Raw genomic sequence first — 13,156 nt, forward strand, 5'->3', positions numbered from 1 at the left:
ATTAGGGAGGTTTGTGTCATGTTTGTCCTCCTACAGAAACCATACTAAAACAAAAAAATAGATTTTTTTCCCCTCATCTTTTTCCATTTTCATACATTTTTGAAAAATCTCCAGAGAGCCACTAGGGCGGCGCTAAAGAGCCGCATGCGGCTCTAGAGCCGCGGGTTGCCGACCCCCGATGTTAGGGCAAGCAGATCAGAAAACTATTACTTGTATTCCGTCATGTGACATTTTCCCAAAAGTGAAAACCAGTGGTTGTCAACTAAGCCAAGATGGCTGTTGTACTGTAACTATCTGAGTACAAAAGATCTTCCTGCAAAAAGCAGATACGAGCAAAAAATCCAACTATGCAATGTAATAGATCCCTAGACTTTATCAAAAAAAGATTTGTCGAGTGATATCAAGGATTATATGTCAGTTGCGTTCCCGGACATATTGAACTATTGTGTTCCAGGCGCCATACTACACAACAAAACAGATGAAAAGGCCTACAACTTCTTTGTGTGTGGCTGGGTTAAGGAAATTGGTATCAAGACTCTCCCCGATAAAAATGCATCGTTTTTGCTCGGGTAAGGTTGCATTTCATGATTTAGCTTCGCGTCGACTGCCATGTTTGTTTCTGTTGCACGTGCCGTTTACGAGTCTTTAACAAAATATAACTATAAATGTCAACATTGTGTATGTGCTGAAAGCTTCATTTGTGATCGTTGCCTTTGGTAAAAGCTTAACTCTTTTGGGTTTTGCTTACATTTGCTTTCTTTTATTTAGACTGTCCGAGTCGCTGTGTAAAAAAATACAAATAATATTAAACATAATACTTAAATGGGAAATAACGTTAAAAATATATCAAACAAACCTTTAATGAAGTGATCAATGCAAACTCATGCTTTGTTCAACTCTGCTCACTTGGACTGGAGTGTCAGCTGCTTTTCTCGTTGTTTCGTAAAATCTTGCACTCTTCCGCCCTTTTTGATTACCTCTCGAGGAACTCTGAAGAAACGTTTATGTTTTTCAAAATGTTTATTTAAAAAATATTTGCATGTTACTTGAAACACTTGCGGCCTGATTTACTAAGATCCAAATACCATGCGCTGAACAGCATGTACAATCTATAAAATGGCGTGTAATATTAGTGGGCTTGTTGCATGTGATGTACTAACACTGCGGGTGTAATTGTAAAGTGGTGCAGAACGCCTTATTTAAATGACAATTTTGCATGTACTATATTGGGCATTGCCACAAAGACACTTTTTTTCTGCACATTTATGTCATCTGTGTGGTTTTAAACAAGCAGAAAACATCTACCACCTTTTATGGCCATTTTAAAAGCAGTCGTGTTGTGCATTTACAATTATACACTCGTGTGTCTGTCTGTCTGTCTGTCCTTGCAGCGTGAGCACCGATCCCAGGTAGAACTGTCAGTTTGCACATGCTTTTCAAACATATTAAATCAATCAATCAATCAATGTTTATTTATATAGCCCTAAATCACAAGTGTCTCAAAGGGCTGTACAAGCCACAACGACATCCTCGGTACAGAGCCCACATACGGGCAAGGAAAACTCACCCCAGTGGGACGTCAATGTGAATGACTATGAGAAACCTTGGAGAGGACCGCATATGTGGGTAAATCCCCCCCACCCCTCTAGGGGAGACCGAAAGCAATGGATGTCGAGTGGGTCTGACATAATATTGTGAAAGTCCAACACAACAGCGAAAGTCCAGTCCATAGTGGGGCCAGCAGGAACCATCCCGAGTGGAGACGGGTCAGCAGCGTAGAGATGTCCCCATCTGATGGACAGGCTAGCGGTCCACCCCGGGTTGGGAGCAGAGTAGAAAAGAAAAGAAAAGAAACGGCAGATCAACTGGTCTAAAAAGGGAGTCTATTTAAAGGCTAGAGTATACAAATTAGTTTTAAGATGAGACTTAAATGCTTCTACTGAGGTAGCATCTCTAACTTTTACCGGGAGGGCATTCCATAGTATTGGAGCCCGAATAGAAAACGCTCTATAGCCCGCAGACTTTTTTTGGGCTCTGGGAATCACTAATAAGCCGGAGTTCTTTGAACGCAGATTTCTTGCCGGGACATATGGTACAATACAATCGTCAAGATAGGCAGGAGCTTGACCGTGTAGTATTTTATACGTAAGTAGTAAAACCTTAAAGTCGCATCTTAGGTGCACAGGAAGCCAGTGCAAGTGAGCCAGTATAGGCGTAATATGATCAAACTTTCTTGTTTTTGTCAAAAGTCTAGCAGCCGCATTTTGTACCATCTGTAATCTTTTAATGCTAGACATAGGGAGGCCCGAAAATAATACGTTACAGTAATCGAGACGAGATGTAACGAACGCATGGATAATGATCTCAGCATCGCTTGTGGACAAAATGGGACGAATTTTAGCGATATTACGGAGATGAAAGAAGGCCGTTTTAGTAACACTCTTAATGTGCGACTCAAACGAGAGAGTTGGGTCGAAGATAATACCCAGATTCTTTACCCAGTCGCCTTGTTTAATTGTTTGGTTGTCAAATGTTAAGGTGGTATTATTAAATAGATGTCGGTGTTGAGCAGGACCGATAATCAGCATTTCCGTTTTGTTAGCGTTGAGTTGCCAAAAGTTAGCGGACATCCATTGTTTAATTTCATTAAGACACGCCTCCAGCTGACTACAATCCGGCGTGTTGGTCAGCTTTAGGGGCATGTAGAGTTGGGTGTCATCAGCATAACAGTGAAAGCTAACACCGTATTTGCGTATGATGTCACCTAGCGGCAGCATGTAAATACTAAAGAGTGCAGGGCCAAGAACCGAACCCTGGGGAACTCTGCACGTTACCTTAACATAGTCCGAGGTCACATTGTTATGGGAGACACACTGCATCCTGTCAGTAAGATAAGAGTTAAACCAAGACAAGGCTAAGTCTGTCATCCCAATACACGTTTTGATACGCTGTAATAAAATATTATGATCAACAGTATCGAAAGCGGCGCTAAGATCAAGAAGCAGCAACATAGATGAAGCATCAGAATCCATCGTTAGCAATAGATCATTAGTCATTTTTGCGAGGGCTGTCTCCGTAGAGTGATTTGCCCTGAAACCGGACTGAAAAGGTTCACAGAGATTGTTAGACGCTAAGTGTTCATTTAGCTGCTGTGCTACAATTTTTTCGAGGATTTTCGAGATAAACGGAAGGTGGGACACCGGCCGGTAGTTTACCAGGAGATCAGGATCGAGGTTAGGTCTTTTGAGTAGAGGATGAATAACCGCTTTTTTGAATGCTAGGGGAACAGTGCCAGAGGAAAGTGATAAGTTTATAATATTTAACACTGATGGACCTATTAATACAAAAAGCTCCTTGATAAGTTTCCCAGGAATTGGGTCAAGTAAACATGTTGTTTGTTTTGTCCCATTTACACATTTTGACAATTCCTCCAATGTTATTTCATCAAAGAGAGAGAAACTATTTTGGAGGGCGGTATCCGTCGTATATACAGTCGTATTTGTGTTAGTAGAACCCAGTTGTAGCTGAGATGCATTGTCTTTAATCTCTTTTCTAATGACTTCAATTTTCTTATTAAAGAAATTCATAAAGTCATCTGCTGAGTGGGTGGAGCTACTGGGAGGAGTCCCTTGTTGGGTTAGCGATGCTACTGTACTAAACAGAAATTTAGGATCATTTTTGTTGAGGTGGATGAGATTTGAGTAATATTTAGCTTTAGCTGAGGTAAGCATGCGTTTATAAGTTATTAAACTATCACACCATGCTTGATGGAAAACCTCAAGTTTAGTCGCACGCCATTTGCGTTCCAGCTTTCTATATGATAATTAAAACGCAAAATAGTGCTCACAAAACGCAAAATAGTGCTCACAAAACCGTGAGGAGCGTTCATTAATCAACTTGCGCATGCTAAATAATTAAATTTGCATCTTCTCCAAGAAGCACTTTGCATATTAATAATTAATTATTTAATTAATGGATTGCACGCCTCATTCTGCACACTTAAGAGACGCAATCCACTTTGCACACGTTTAGTAGATCAGCTTTGCGTGTGATATCGGGTTTCCACGTGTTTTAGTACACACAATCCTTTAGTAAATCAGACTCTGTGTGTACAATTGATAACTAGTGTAGACCGTCCTTTTTAAATGAGGTTTTTGCGTGTACTACTTGCTGTGTCCATGGGAACACCCCTTTCCCTTCACATTCATGTTAGGAAAGGATAGGACAGACTTTATTCATCCCACAATTGGGAAATTATGTGGTTGCAGGGCAGGTACAAAAAAGCCACAATAATAGAGGAAAACAAGAGGAAAATATCAAAGAATACAGAGGACATAAAATACATCAAAAGAGCACAGACCGGCTGCAACGAATTGCCACTTCAGTACTGCCAATCTATATACAGTTACAAAAGTAAAACAACGAAAAAACAAAAAATGGGCAATAAATAAAAAATATTGCGCACATTGATTGATTGATTGAGACTTTTATTAGTAGGTTGCACAGTGAAGTACATATTCCGTACAATTGACCACTAAATGGTAACACCCGAATAAGTTTTTCAACTTGTTTAAGTCGCGGTCCACTTAAATTGATTCATGATACAGATATATACTATCATATATACTATCATCATAATACAGTCATCACACAAGATAATCACATTGAATTATTTACATTATATACAATCAGGGGTGTGGAGGGTGTGGGGGGTAGGATATGAACAGCAAGTAGTGGACATATAGAGAGAGAGAGAGAAAGAGAGCGAGAGAGAGATCAGAAGGCATAAGAAAAAGTATCTGCATTTGATTGTTTACATTTGATGATTAGCAATCCGGGGAGGGTGTTAGTTTAGGGTTGTAGCTGCCTGGAGGTGAACTTTTAGTGCGGTTTTGAAGGAGGATAGAGATGCCCTTTCTTTTATACCTGTTGGGAGCGCATTCCACATTGATGTGGCATAGAAAGAGAATGAGTTAAGACCTTTGTTAGTTCGGAATCTGGGTTTAACGTGGTTAGTAGAGCACCCCCTGGTGTTGTGGTTATGGCGGTCATTTACGTTAAGGAAGTAGTTTGACATGTACTTCGGTATCAGGGAGGTGTAGTGGATTTTATAGACTAGGCTCAGTGCAAGTTGTTTAACTCTGACCTCCACCTTGAGCCAGCCCACTTTAGAGAAGTGGGTAAGAGTGAGGTGGGATCTGGGGTGGAAGTCTAGAAGTAACCTGACTAGCTTGTTCTGAGATGTTTGGAGTTTAGATTTGAGGGTTTTGGAGGTGCTAGGGTACCAGGAGGTGCATGCGTAATCGAAAAAGGGTTGAAGGAGAGTTCCCGCCAGAATCCTCAAGGTGCTTTTGTTGACCAGAGAGGAGATTCTGTAGAGAAATCTCGTTCGTTGGTTAACCTTTCTGATTACCTTGGTTGCCATTTTATCACAGGAAAGGTTAGCCTCTAGAATGGAACCTAGGTAGGTGACCTCATCTTTCCTGGTGATAACAATGTCACCCACTTTTATGGTGAAGTCATTGACTTTCTTAAGGTTGATGTGGGACCCAAACAGGATGGATTCTGTTTTACCCAAGTGTATGGATAGCTTGTTGTCAGCGAGCCAGGTGCAAGTTCTACACAGCTCAGCACTGAGGATTTTCTCCACCTGTGACTTGTCCTTGCCGGATACCAGCAGGGCAGAGTCATCCGCAAACAAAAACAATTCACAGTTGCATGCCGATGACATGTCATTTATGTATATTAGGAACAGTAAAGGTCCCAATATACTGCCTTGGGGGACTCCACAGCTCACCGAGAGGGGGGGGGGGGGGGGGGGGGGGGGGGGGCACGATTGCACCATGCACAGACAAACAATACAACAAAAACAATATACAGTTATTATGCTCTCCAACCTATGTGCGATTTTGTTGAACTAGCAGCACACACCTATAATCTGTATCACCTTTTATACAATAATAAATCAAAATCAAGACAACCGAAACAATTTTGTGCTTGTTGAAGATGCGCTTTGCAGCGAGATGATGGCCCATCACAACAGCATTCATGTGTCTGGAATGATCCGAGCGCAAGAAAATGCATATTGTAAGACATTTTTATATGGAGGAGATATATTATAATAATACATATATACAATACGAACGGCATTTTAAAAAAAACTGTAGGAGACACTGACACACATCAATTGAATATGTTTTAATCAGCCCCTTAAGTCATCAAAGAGCTATAAAATTATAAAATGAAATTGCCGAATAGAAAAATGTGTAATACTATTAATGAACAGTCCAAATATGTTGGCAAACATGCGTAGGATGGCGCATTCTCTTTCTATTGTCTGTCTTTGTAGCACGATCGCCTCCTTTCTCACAGCCGTGTGCGTAATTCAGTATGCACGCACAATTTTCAGCCTTGATAGATCACACTGCGAGCCTTAAGTAACTATATTATTATCATCTCCTCCCAGTATTCAGTTGTAATGATCAGCGAATATTTTGCATATTCATGAAGACAGACATGCTAAGTAGATTGTAGTCTTTATTCTTATTCTGCTCACTTAAGAGACACAATACTTTGCGCACAAGTTTAGTAGATCCAGTCTGTGTTTAGAACATTTGAACATTCCTGCCACTTCATTTTACATACCATAGTTACCAAGTCTTCTTTTATTTTTTTGACATTACTGCAGTAATACCGTACCGTGGCCTCAATACTGTCACATTATCATACCGTGAGATTCTGGTATAGTTACATCCCTAAAAAGCACATACTGAGTCACCAACACGTGAGAGTTTTTGTTTCAGCACTTGATTCCGTGGAAATATGTTGGCAAATTCTATATTCAATATTCTCGAATGGTTTACACTAGGAAAACAACACATTGTAGGCTGCAGCACCCCCCGCGACCCTGAGAGGGACACGCGGTAGAAAATGGATGGATGGATGGATATAACATTGCAAAGTAACTAATAATAATTAAAAGCCTACTGAAACCCACTACTACCGACCACGCAGTCTGATAGTTTATATATCAATGAGGAAATCTTAACATTGCAACACTTGCCAATACGGCCGGGTTAACTTATAAAGTGCAATTTCAAATTTTCCGCGAAACTTCCGGTTGAAAACGTCTATGTATGATGACGTATGCGCGTGACGTCAATCGTTGAAACGGAAGTATTCGGACCCCATTGAATCCAATACAAAAAGCTCTGTTTTCATCTCAAAATTCCACAGTATTCTGTACATCTGTGTTGGTGAATCTTTTGCAATTTGTTTAATGAACAATGAAGACTGCAAAGAAGAAAGTTGTAGGTGGGATCGGTGTATTAGCGGCGGACTACAGCAACACAACAAGGAGGACTTTGAGATGGATAGCAGACGCGCTAGCCGCCGACCTCACCTTGACTTCCTCCGTCTCCGGGCCGCCGACCGCATCGATGATCGGGTGAAGTCTTTTGTCGCTCCGTCGATCGCTGGAACGCAGGTGAGCACGGGTGTTGATGAGCAGATGAGGGCTGGCGTAGGTGGATAGCTAATGTTTTTAGCATAGCTCTGTGAGGTCCCGTTGCTAAGTTAGATTCAATGGCTTCGTTAGCAACAGCATTGTTAAGCTTCTCCAGCCTGGAAAGCATTAACCGTGTATTTACATGTCCATGGTTTAATAGTATTGTTGATTTTCTGTCTATCCTTTCAGTCAGGGGTTTATTTCTTTTGTTTCTATCTGCATTGAAGCCCAATGCTATCACGTTAGCTCCGTAGCTAAAGAGCTTCGCCGATGTATTGTCGTGGAGATAAAAGTCACTGTGAATGTCCATTTTGCGTTCTCGACTCTCATTTTCAAGAGGATATAGTATCCGAGGTGGTTTAAAATACAAATCCGTGATCCACAATAGAAAAAGGAGAAAGTGTGGAATCCAATGAGCCCTTGTACCTAAATTACGGTCAGAGCGAAAAAAGATACGTCCTGCACTGCACTGTAGTCCTTCACTCTCACGTTCCTCATCCACAAATCTTTCATCCTCGCTCAAATTAATGGGGTAATCGTTGCTTTCTCGATCCGAATCGCTCTCGCTGCATTGAAAACAATGGGGAAATGTGAGGAGCCTTTCAACCTGTGACGTCACGCTACTTCCGGTACAGGCAAGGCTTTTTTTATCAGCGACCAAAAGTTGCGAACTTTATCGTCGAGGTTCTCTACTAAATCCTTTCAGCAAAAATATGGCAATATCGCGAAATGATCAAGTATGACACATAGAATGGATCTGCTATCCCCGTTTAAATAAAAACAAATCATTTCAGTAGGCCTTTAATGCATTGTTGCGCGACTAATAGTAATTTTTTCATCAAATTTGGTGCATGTTATGCAGTTTTCGACTTTCTGAAGGCTTTAGCTCATATTTCAAAGTACTCATTATTTGTGTGTGTGTCATGTAAGGGACAATAATCACCTTGTACAACCACAAGCAACAAAATGAATATTTGTTGCTCTATTAAGGCGTGTGACCTCATATGCTCCGCCTGAAACACAAATGAGAAAATATTATTCCCAATCATAAACCCGGTGATTACACCTAATGCAGACAAATGAATGTGTTTCCATTTCAAACAGATCTACAGTAAGCAGGTGTGCAAGGACGTAAAAGCCTTCAATTAGAACACTGACGTTAAGTTTACTCATCTTAGTTTTGGAATGCAAATGATACTCACTGGTCCTTCTTTTCCTGAGGGTATCAATACTGTAAAGTTAGGGGGACAGAGGAAAGTGTACGGTGCGGAAAATAAGTATTTAATCCGCAGCTGACTTTGCAAGTTTACACCCTTACAAATATATGACCACTTCAGAATTTCTATGAAAAAAATAACATTACATCCTTTTCCCAACAGAGAAGTTATATACACATTAAGCACACAAATTGCAAGATTTCACCTCTGAGGTAAGGGTTGTTGTGAGAAAGGTGAGGGATTATCCCAGATTTGCACAAAATGAGTTTGTAAATTATAGCAAAGGGTCCTCAGACCAAAGTTGCCTAGAAAAACACAAGTAATACACTTGCAGTGCCCGCAGCTTCCCCTACTCAGGAAGATCCATGAACAACAAACACTTGAATGACTCAGACAAGTCTTGTTAGAATGTAATGTGGTCAGCTAAAATCAAAATTGATCTGTTTAGCGTCAACTCGACTTGACATGTTTGGAGGCAGCGAAATCTGAATATGACCATCCTTACTGTCAACCATGGAGGTGGAAGGTTAGGTCAGGTAGGTCTTTATTGTCATTGCACAAGTACAAGGAAACTTTGTTTTCAGCACAAACCCGTTCAAGATGAGACAAACAGTGTTGAATTGTTCTGCTTTAGTGGTGTTTCTCTGACAATAAGAATTCATTATTCCTACTGCGACAACAAGAAACACCTGACCTCCGTGCTTGCCAACAAGGTTTTCTATGAAGGTTAATTTGTGTCTTTATCATGGAAGCTTTTTTTTTTTACACTGATTTTATGTAACATAATTTTATGCATTTGAATCTTGGGAACTGATTTTTTTTTACTTCAACTTATGCTGACAATTAAATTTAAAACAATTAAAGTTTTAAAATTCAATGTATAAAAATTCACTGTATAAAATTTCAGTTTATAAAAATTCAGTGTAAAAAAAAATCTGTGAAAAAATATTTAGTGTGCAAAAAATTCAGTGTATAAAAATTTGGTGTAAAAAAAAAAAAAAAATCAGTGCTGAAAAATCAGCTGTTTCAAAAAGCAAGACTCACTTCCGGTAAATTAACACTGAAACAATCGATCCTGTCTCAGAACCAGCCAATGAGGTGTTAAGTTCGAATTCACGTGACACAGGTCTTGCAAAACAGCATAAAAAAGGCAGTTAACCGGGATACGTGGGCATAATACAACATGATACACATTTCAATGCAGCACGCTGGATGTTTTGAAACTATAGAAATTATTCCAACGGTTAGAATCTGCACTTTTGAGTGATATACAAATGCTTCATGCAGACCTGGCGCGAACAGAGTGGGGCAGAGTGGGCAGGGCTTGTTTACAGAGCAGCAAATGTCAGACAAAGGCAGATTTCTACACCAAAGTTCTGCAAAACAGTGATATTCTATCGAATATGTGGATGTTTTTTATCCTTTGCGCTTATTCTGCCATGTTTGTTGCATCTTTGTTGTTCTTGCTCGATTATAAAATATGTCGATTAAGGAGGTGGTCTGCAGTAGAGGAGCAACGTTCATATATTGTCAATATTCAGGGTTTTACTGTTCATAGTTATTTTTTGTAAATCTAAGATTCTATATTTTTATGTACATTCTGACTGTCATATAATTCAGTAAAAAAAACTTAAGTTCATAAAATTTTTTAGGTTTGGTATGTGTAATTTTTTTTACTGTAAAAGACACTCAGAATGTACATGAAAATACAGAATATGGGATTTACAATATTAACTATCAACAATAAAACACTGAATATTGAGATATATGCACGTTGCTCCTCTATTTCCCAAACCACCTCTTTGATTGACATACAGTATTTTATAATTCAGCAATTTTGCCATCTAAGTTACGTTATCATGGATGCTGCTTATTTCAGCAAGACAATGCCAAGCCACGTGTTACAACAGCGTGGCTTCGTAGTAAAAGAGTGCGGGTACTAGACAGACCTGCTTGTAGTCCAGACCTGTCTCCCATTGAAAATGTGTGGCACATTATGAAGCGTAAAATACGACAACGGAGACCCCGGACTATTAAACAACTTAAACTGTGCATCAAGCAAGAATGGGAAAGAATTCCACCTGAAAAGCTTCACAAATTGGTCTACTCAGTTCCCAAACGTTAACTGAGTGTTGTTAAAAGGAAAGGCCATGTAACACATTGGTAAAAATGCCCCTGTGCCAACTTTTTTGCTGCCATTAAATTCTAAGTTAATGATTATTTGCAAAAAAAACATTGGTTTCTTAGTTCGAACATTAAATATTATGTCTTTGCAGTCTACTCAATTGAATATAGGTTGAAAAGGATTAGCAAATTATTGTATTCTGTTTTTATTTACGAATTATACAACGTGCCAACTTCACTGATTTTGGGTTTTGTAGTTTAGGTTAGCAAACAATAGGGGAGGGGTTGGGATGTTAATTTTAAGGAAATTGAAAATATTTTTAATTTTTGTGTTTGTTTTTGCTTTTTTTCCCCTGAAAAGGTCTAGAAAAGGATGGGTTGTCTTATATTCAGGTTTCTTAGATTTGGCAGCAGTACTTTACGGTAGTTCAACTTTGGCCTGTTTTCTTGTTCCTTGTCTCTGATAGGTGGTCATCAGAGGGAGATCATCATATCAAAAAGTGACAGTAAAGTGTTGATAACCGACTACGACCCGTCCAAGGACTACATCTTCAGTGTAATTTCTGTCAGGGGTAGCACTCAGAGTAAACCACTGCAGGGCAGACATAAAGGTATGTTTACTTTTTTTTTCTATTGCTCCGTTGCTATTTCTTGACATGGCTCAGGTCTATCAACGGAAAGATTATTGACTAAACTCCCAAATCTCCTGCAAGACCTTTTGAAATACCCACAAACAAGCTATCTAATGTTGCACTTCAGTGATACTGTATTGTGTGTCTGTGCTGTGTTCCGCGTGCACTAGCTGAGAGAGGCGAGGGTGGTGGAGGAGTCAAAACCCAGCCACAGCGTCTGACTGATTCATTCACTCTTCCTGAAGATGTCAATGAGATCTCCGGAGGTAAGATAAATGCACACACAGTTTCCAGGGGAATTAAGGGGCCATATGCCCAGGTAACGTGGTGTTCAAATGAATATAAGATGAATTGAAGCAGCAAAAACAGCTGCCGGGGCCATTTCTTAAGCCAGACAAAAACATATTTCCTTGTACAGTTGGATGGGATTGTGATTTCTACTTCCACGCTGAGTCTTTGGGCTTCATGTTGACAAGACAATGTACCTTTTCAAAGTGCACACAGACAGAGCACGAGTGCACACATGTTGGTAAATCATTCACTAAGGTGCGTAGACAGCTCCGACCTGAATTTCCGACAATAAGTGTCTTGTGTCTTCATGGTTTTCTATAAACTTGACCTCCGCCCAGACAACACTGTCTGGATTTTCATCTTGTAACCAAGATCCTATTTGAACAGGCAGCTTTTAATACTCTGCCAATGAAATGATGTTCCAAATTCAGGGAAATGTGAGACAAAAAGGAATGTTTCTGCTTGTGTAGAAAATGATAGCACAACCTTGAGCTGTGAAATGACATGTGCAACTTTGTAAATGTATTTTTTATTGAACACTCAATTGTATTGTTCTTCAAATACCTTTTACTTTTCCCTTGCTTTTTTCCCCAAATATTTAGTGTAGTGGTACCTCGGTTTTTGTTAGTAATCCGTTCCTAAAGGTACATCCCACGAAGACTGAATCGTACAGAAAAAAACCGCAGCAACATTTCCCTAAGTAACAATGCAAATCCAATTAATCCTTTCCAGAAATATCACAAAATAAATAATTTTAGTTTTACATGTAATATACATATAAATTACACATGAAATTGATTAACATTTAACAGCACTGTTACCTTTTATTGAAAATATTTTTTGCACACAATGAGCATAGAGAGAACAGAGAAGGGGAGAGTCTCATAGATCGCACCTTTGTACTTGGCTGCGAGTTCTTTTTTAAAGTAGCAGTAGAGTGTAAAACAAGTTGCCTCTATATTGAAGCTATTATCATATATATCTGATGTAGGACACTGAAAGACTTCCAAAGTTTGCGAGTAAATAGATATGATCAAAATAGTATAAATTTCATTGAGATTCCGGAGACATTTTGAGAGATAATGAGCTAGCCAGTCACGTGATCACATGACGTACAGGTAGTAAACGCAGATCCTTTCATCACCAACAACAATGCAAATCATGCAGACTTTGTGAGAGCCAACGATTACTTTGAGAAAAATTATGATCCATAAACTTACCGTATTTTTCGGAGTATAAGTCGCTCCGGAGTATAAGTCGCTCCGGAGTATAAGTCGCACCGGCCGAAAATGCATAATAAAGAAGGAAAAACCCCGCCCCCCACCCCAACCCTGCCCACCTCAACCGACGCACGGAGGGGGAGTTTGATGTGTGGGGGGGGCAGG

At 39.7% G+C, this 13,156-nt stretch overlaps 1 protein-coding gene across 2 annotated transcripts in view; it reads left to right on the forward strand.

Annotated features, from left to right (window-relative positions):
* Positions 1 to 12,097, forward strand: part of LOC133660644 (collagen alpha-1(XIV) chain-like) — an 82,021-nt gene extending 69,924 nt beyond the window's left edge. For both annotated transcript variants that reach the window (XM_062064216.1, XM_062064217.1), the window contains exons 4-6: positions 11,316 to 11,459; positions 11,651 to 11,746; positions 11,899 to 12,097. In XM_062064216.1, the coding sequence (XP_061920200.1) occupies positions 11,316 to 11,459; positions 11,651 to 11,746; positions 11,899 to 12,092 (434 nt within the window). In that variant the 3' untranslated portion in view covers positions 12,093 to 12,097. The remainder of the gene's footprint in view (positions 1 to 11,315; positions 11,460 to 11,650; positions 11,747 to 11,898) is intronic.
* Positions 12,098 to 13,156: the final 1,059 nt, after the last annotated feature.

This window comes from Entelurus aequoreus, linkage group LG11, assembly GCF_033978785.1.
Source record: "Entelurus aequoreus isolate RoL-2023_Sb linkage group LG11, RoL_Eaeq_v1.1, whole genome shotgun sequence".
NCBI lineage: Eukaryota > Metazoa > Chordata > Actinopteri > Syngnathiformes > Syngnathidae > Entelurus > Entelurus aequoreus.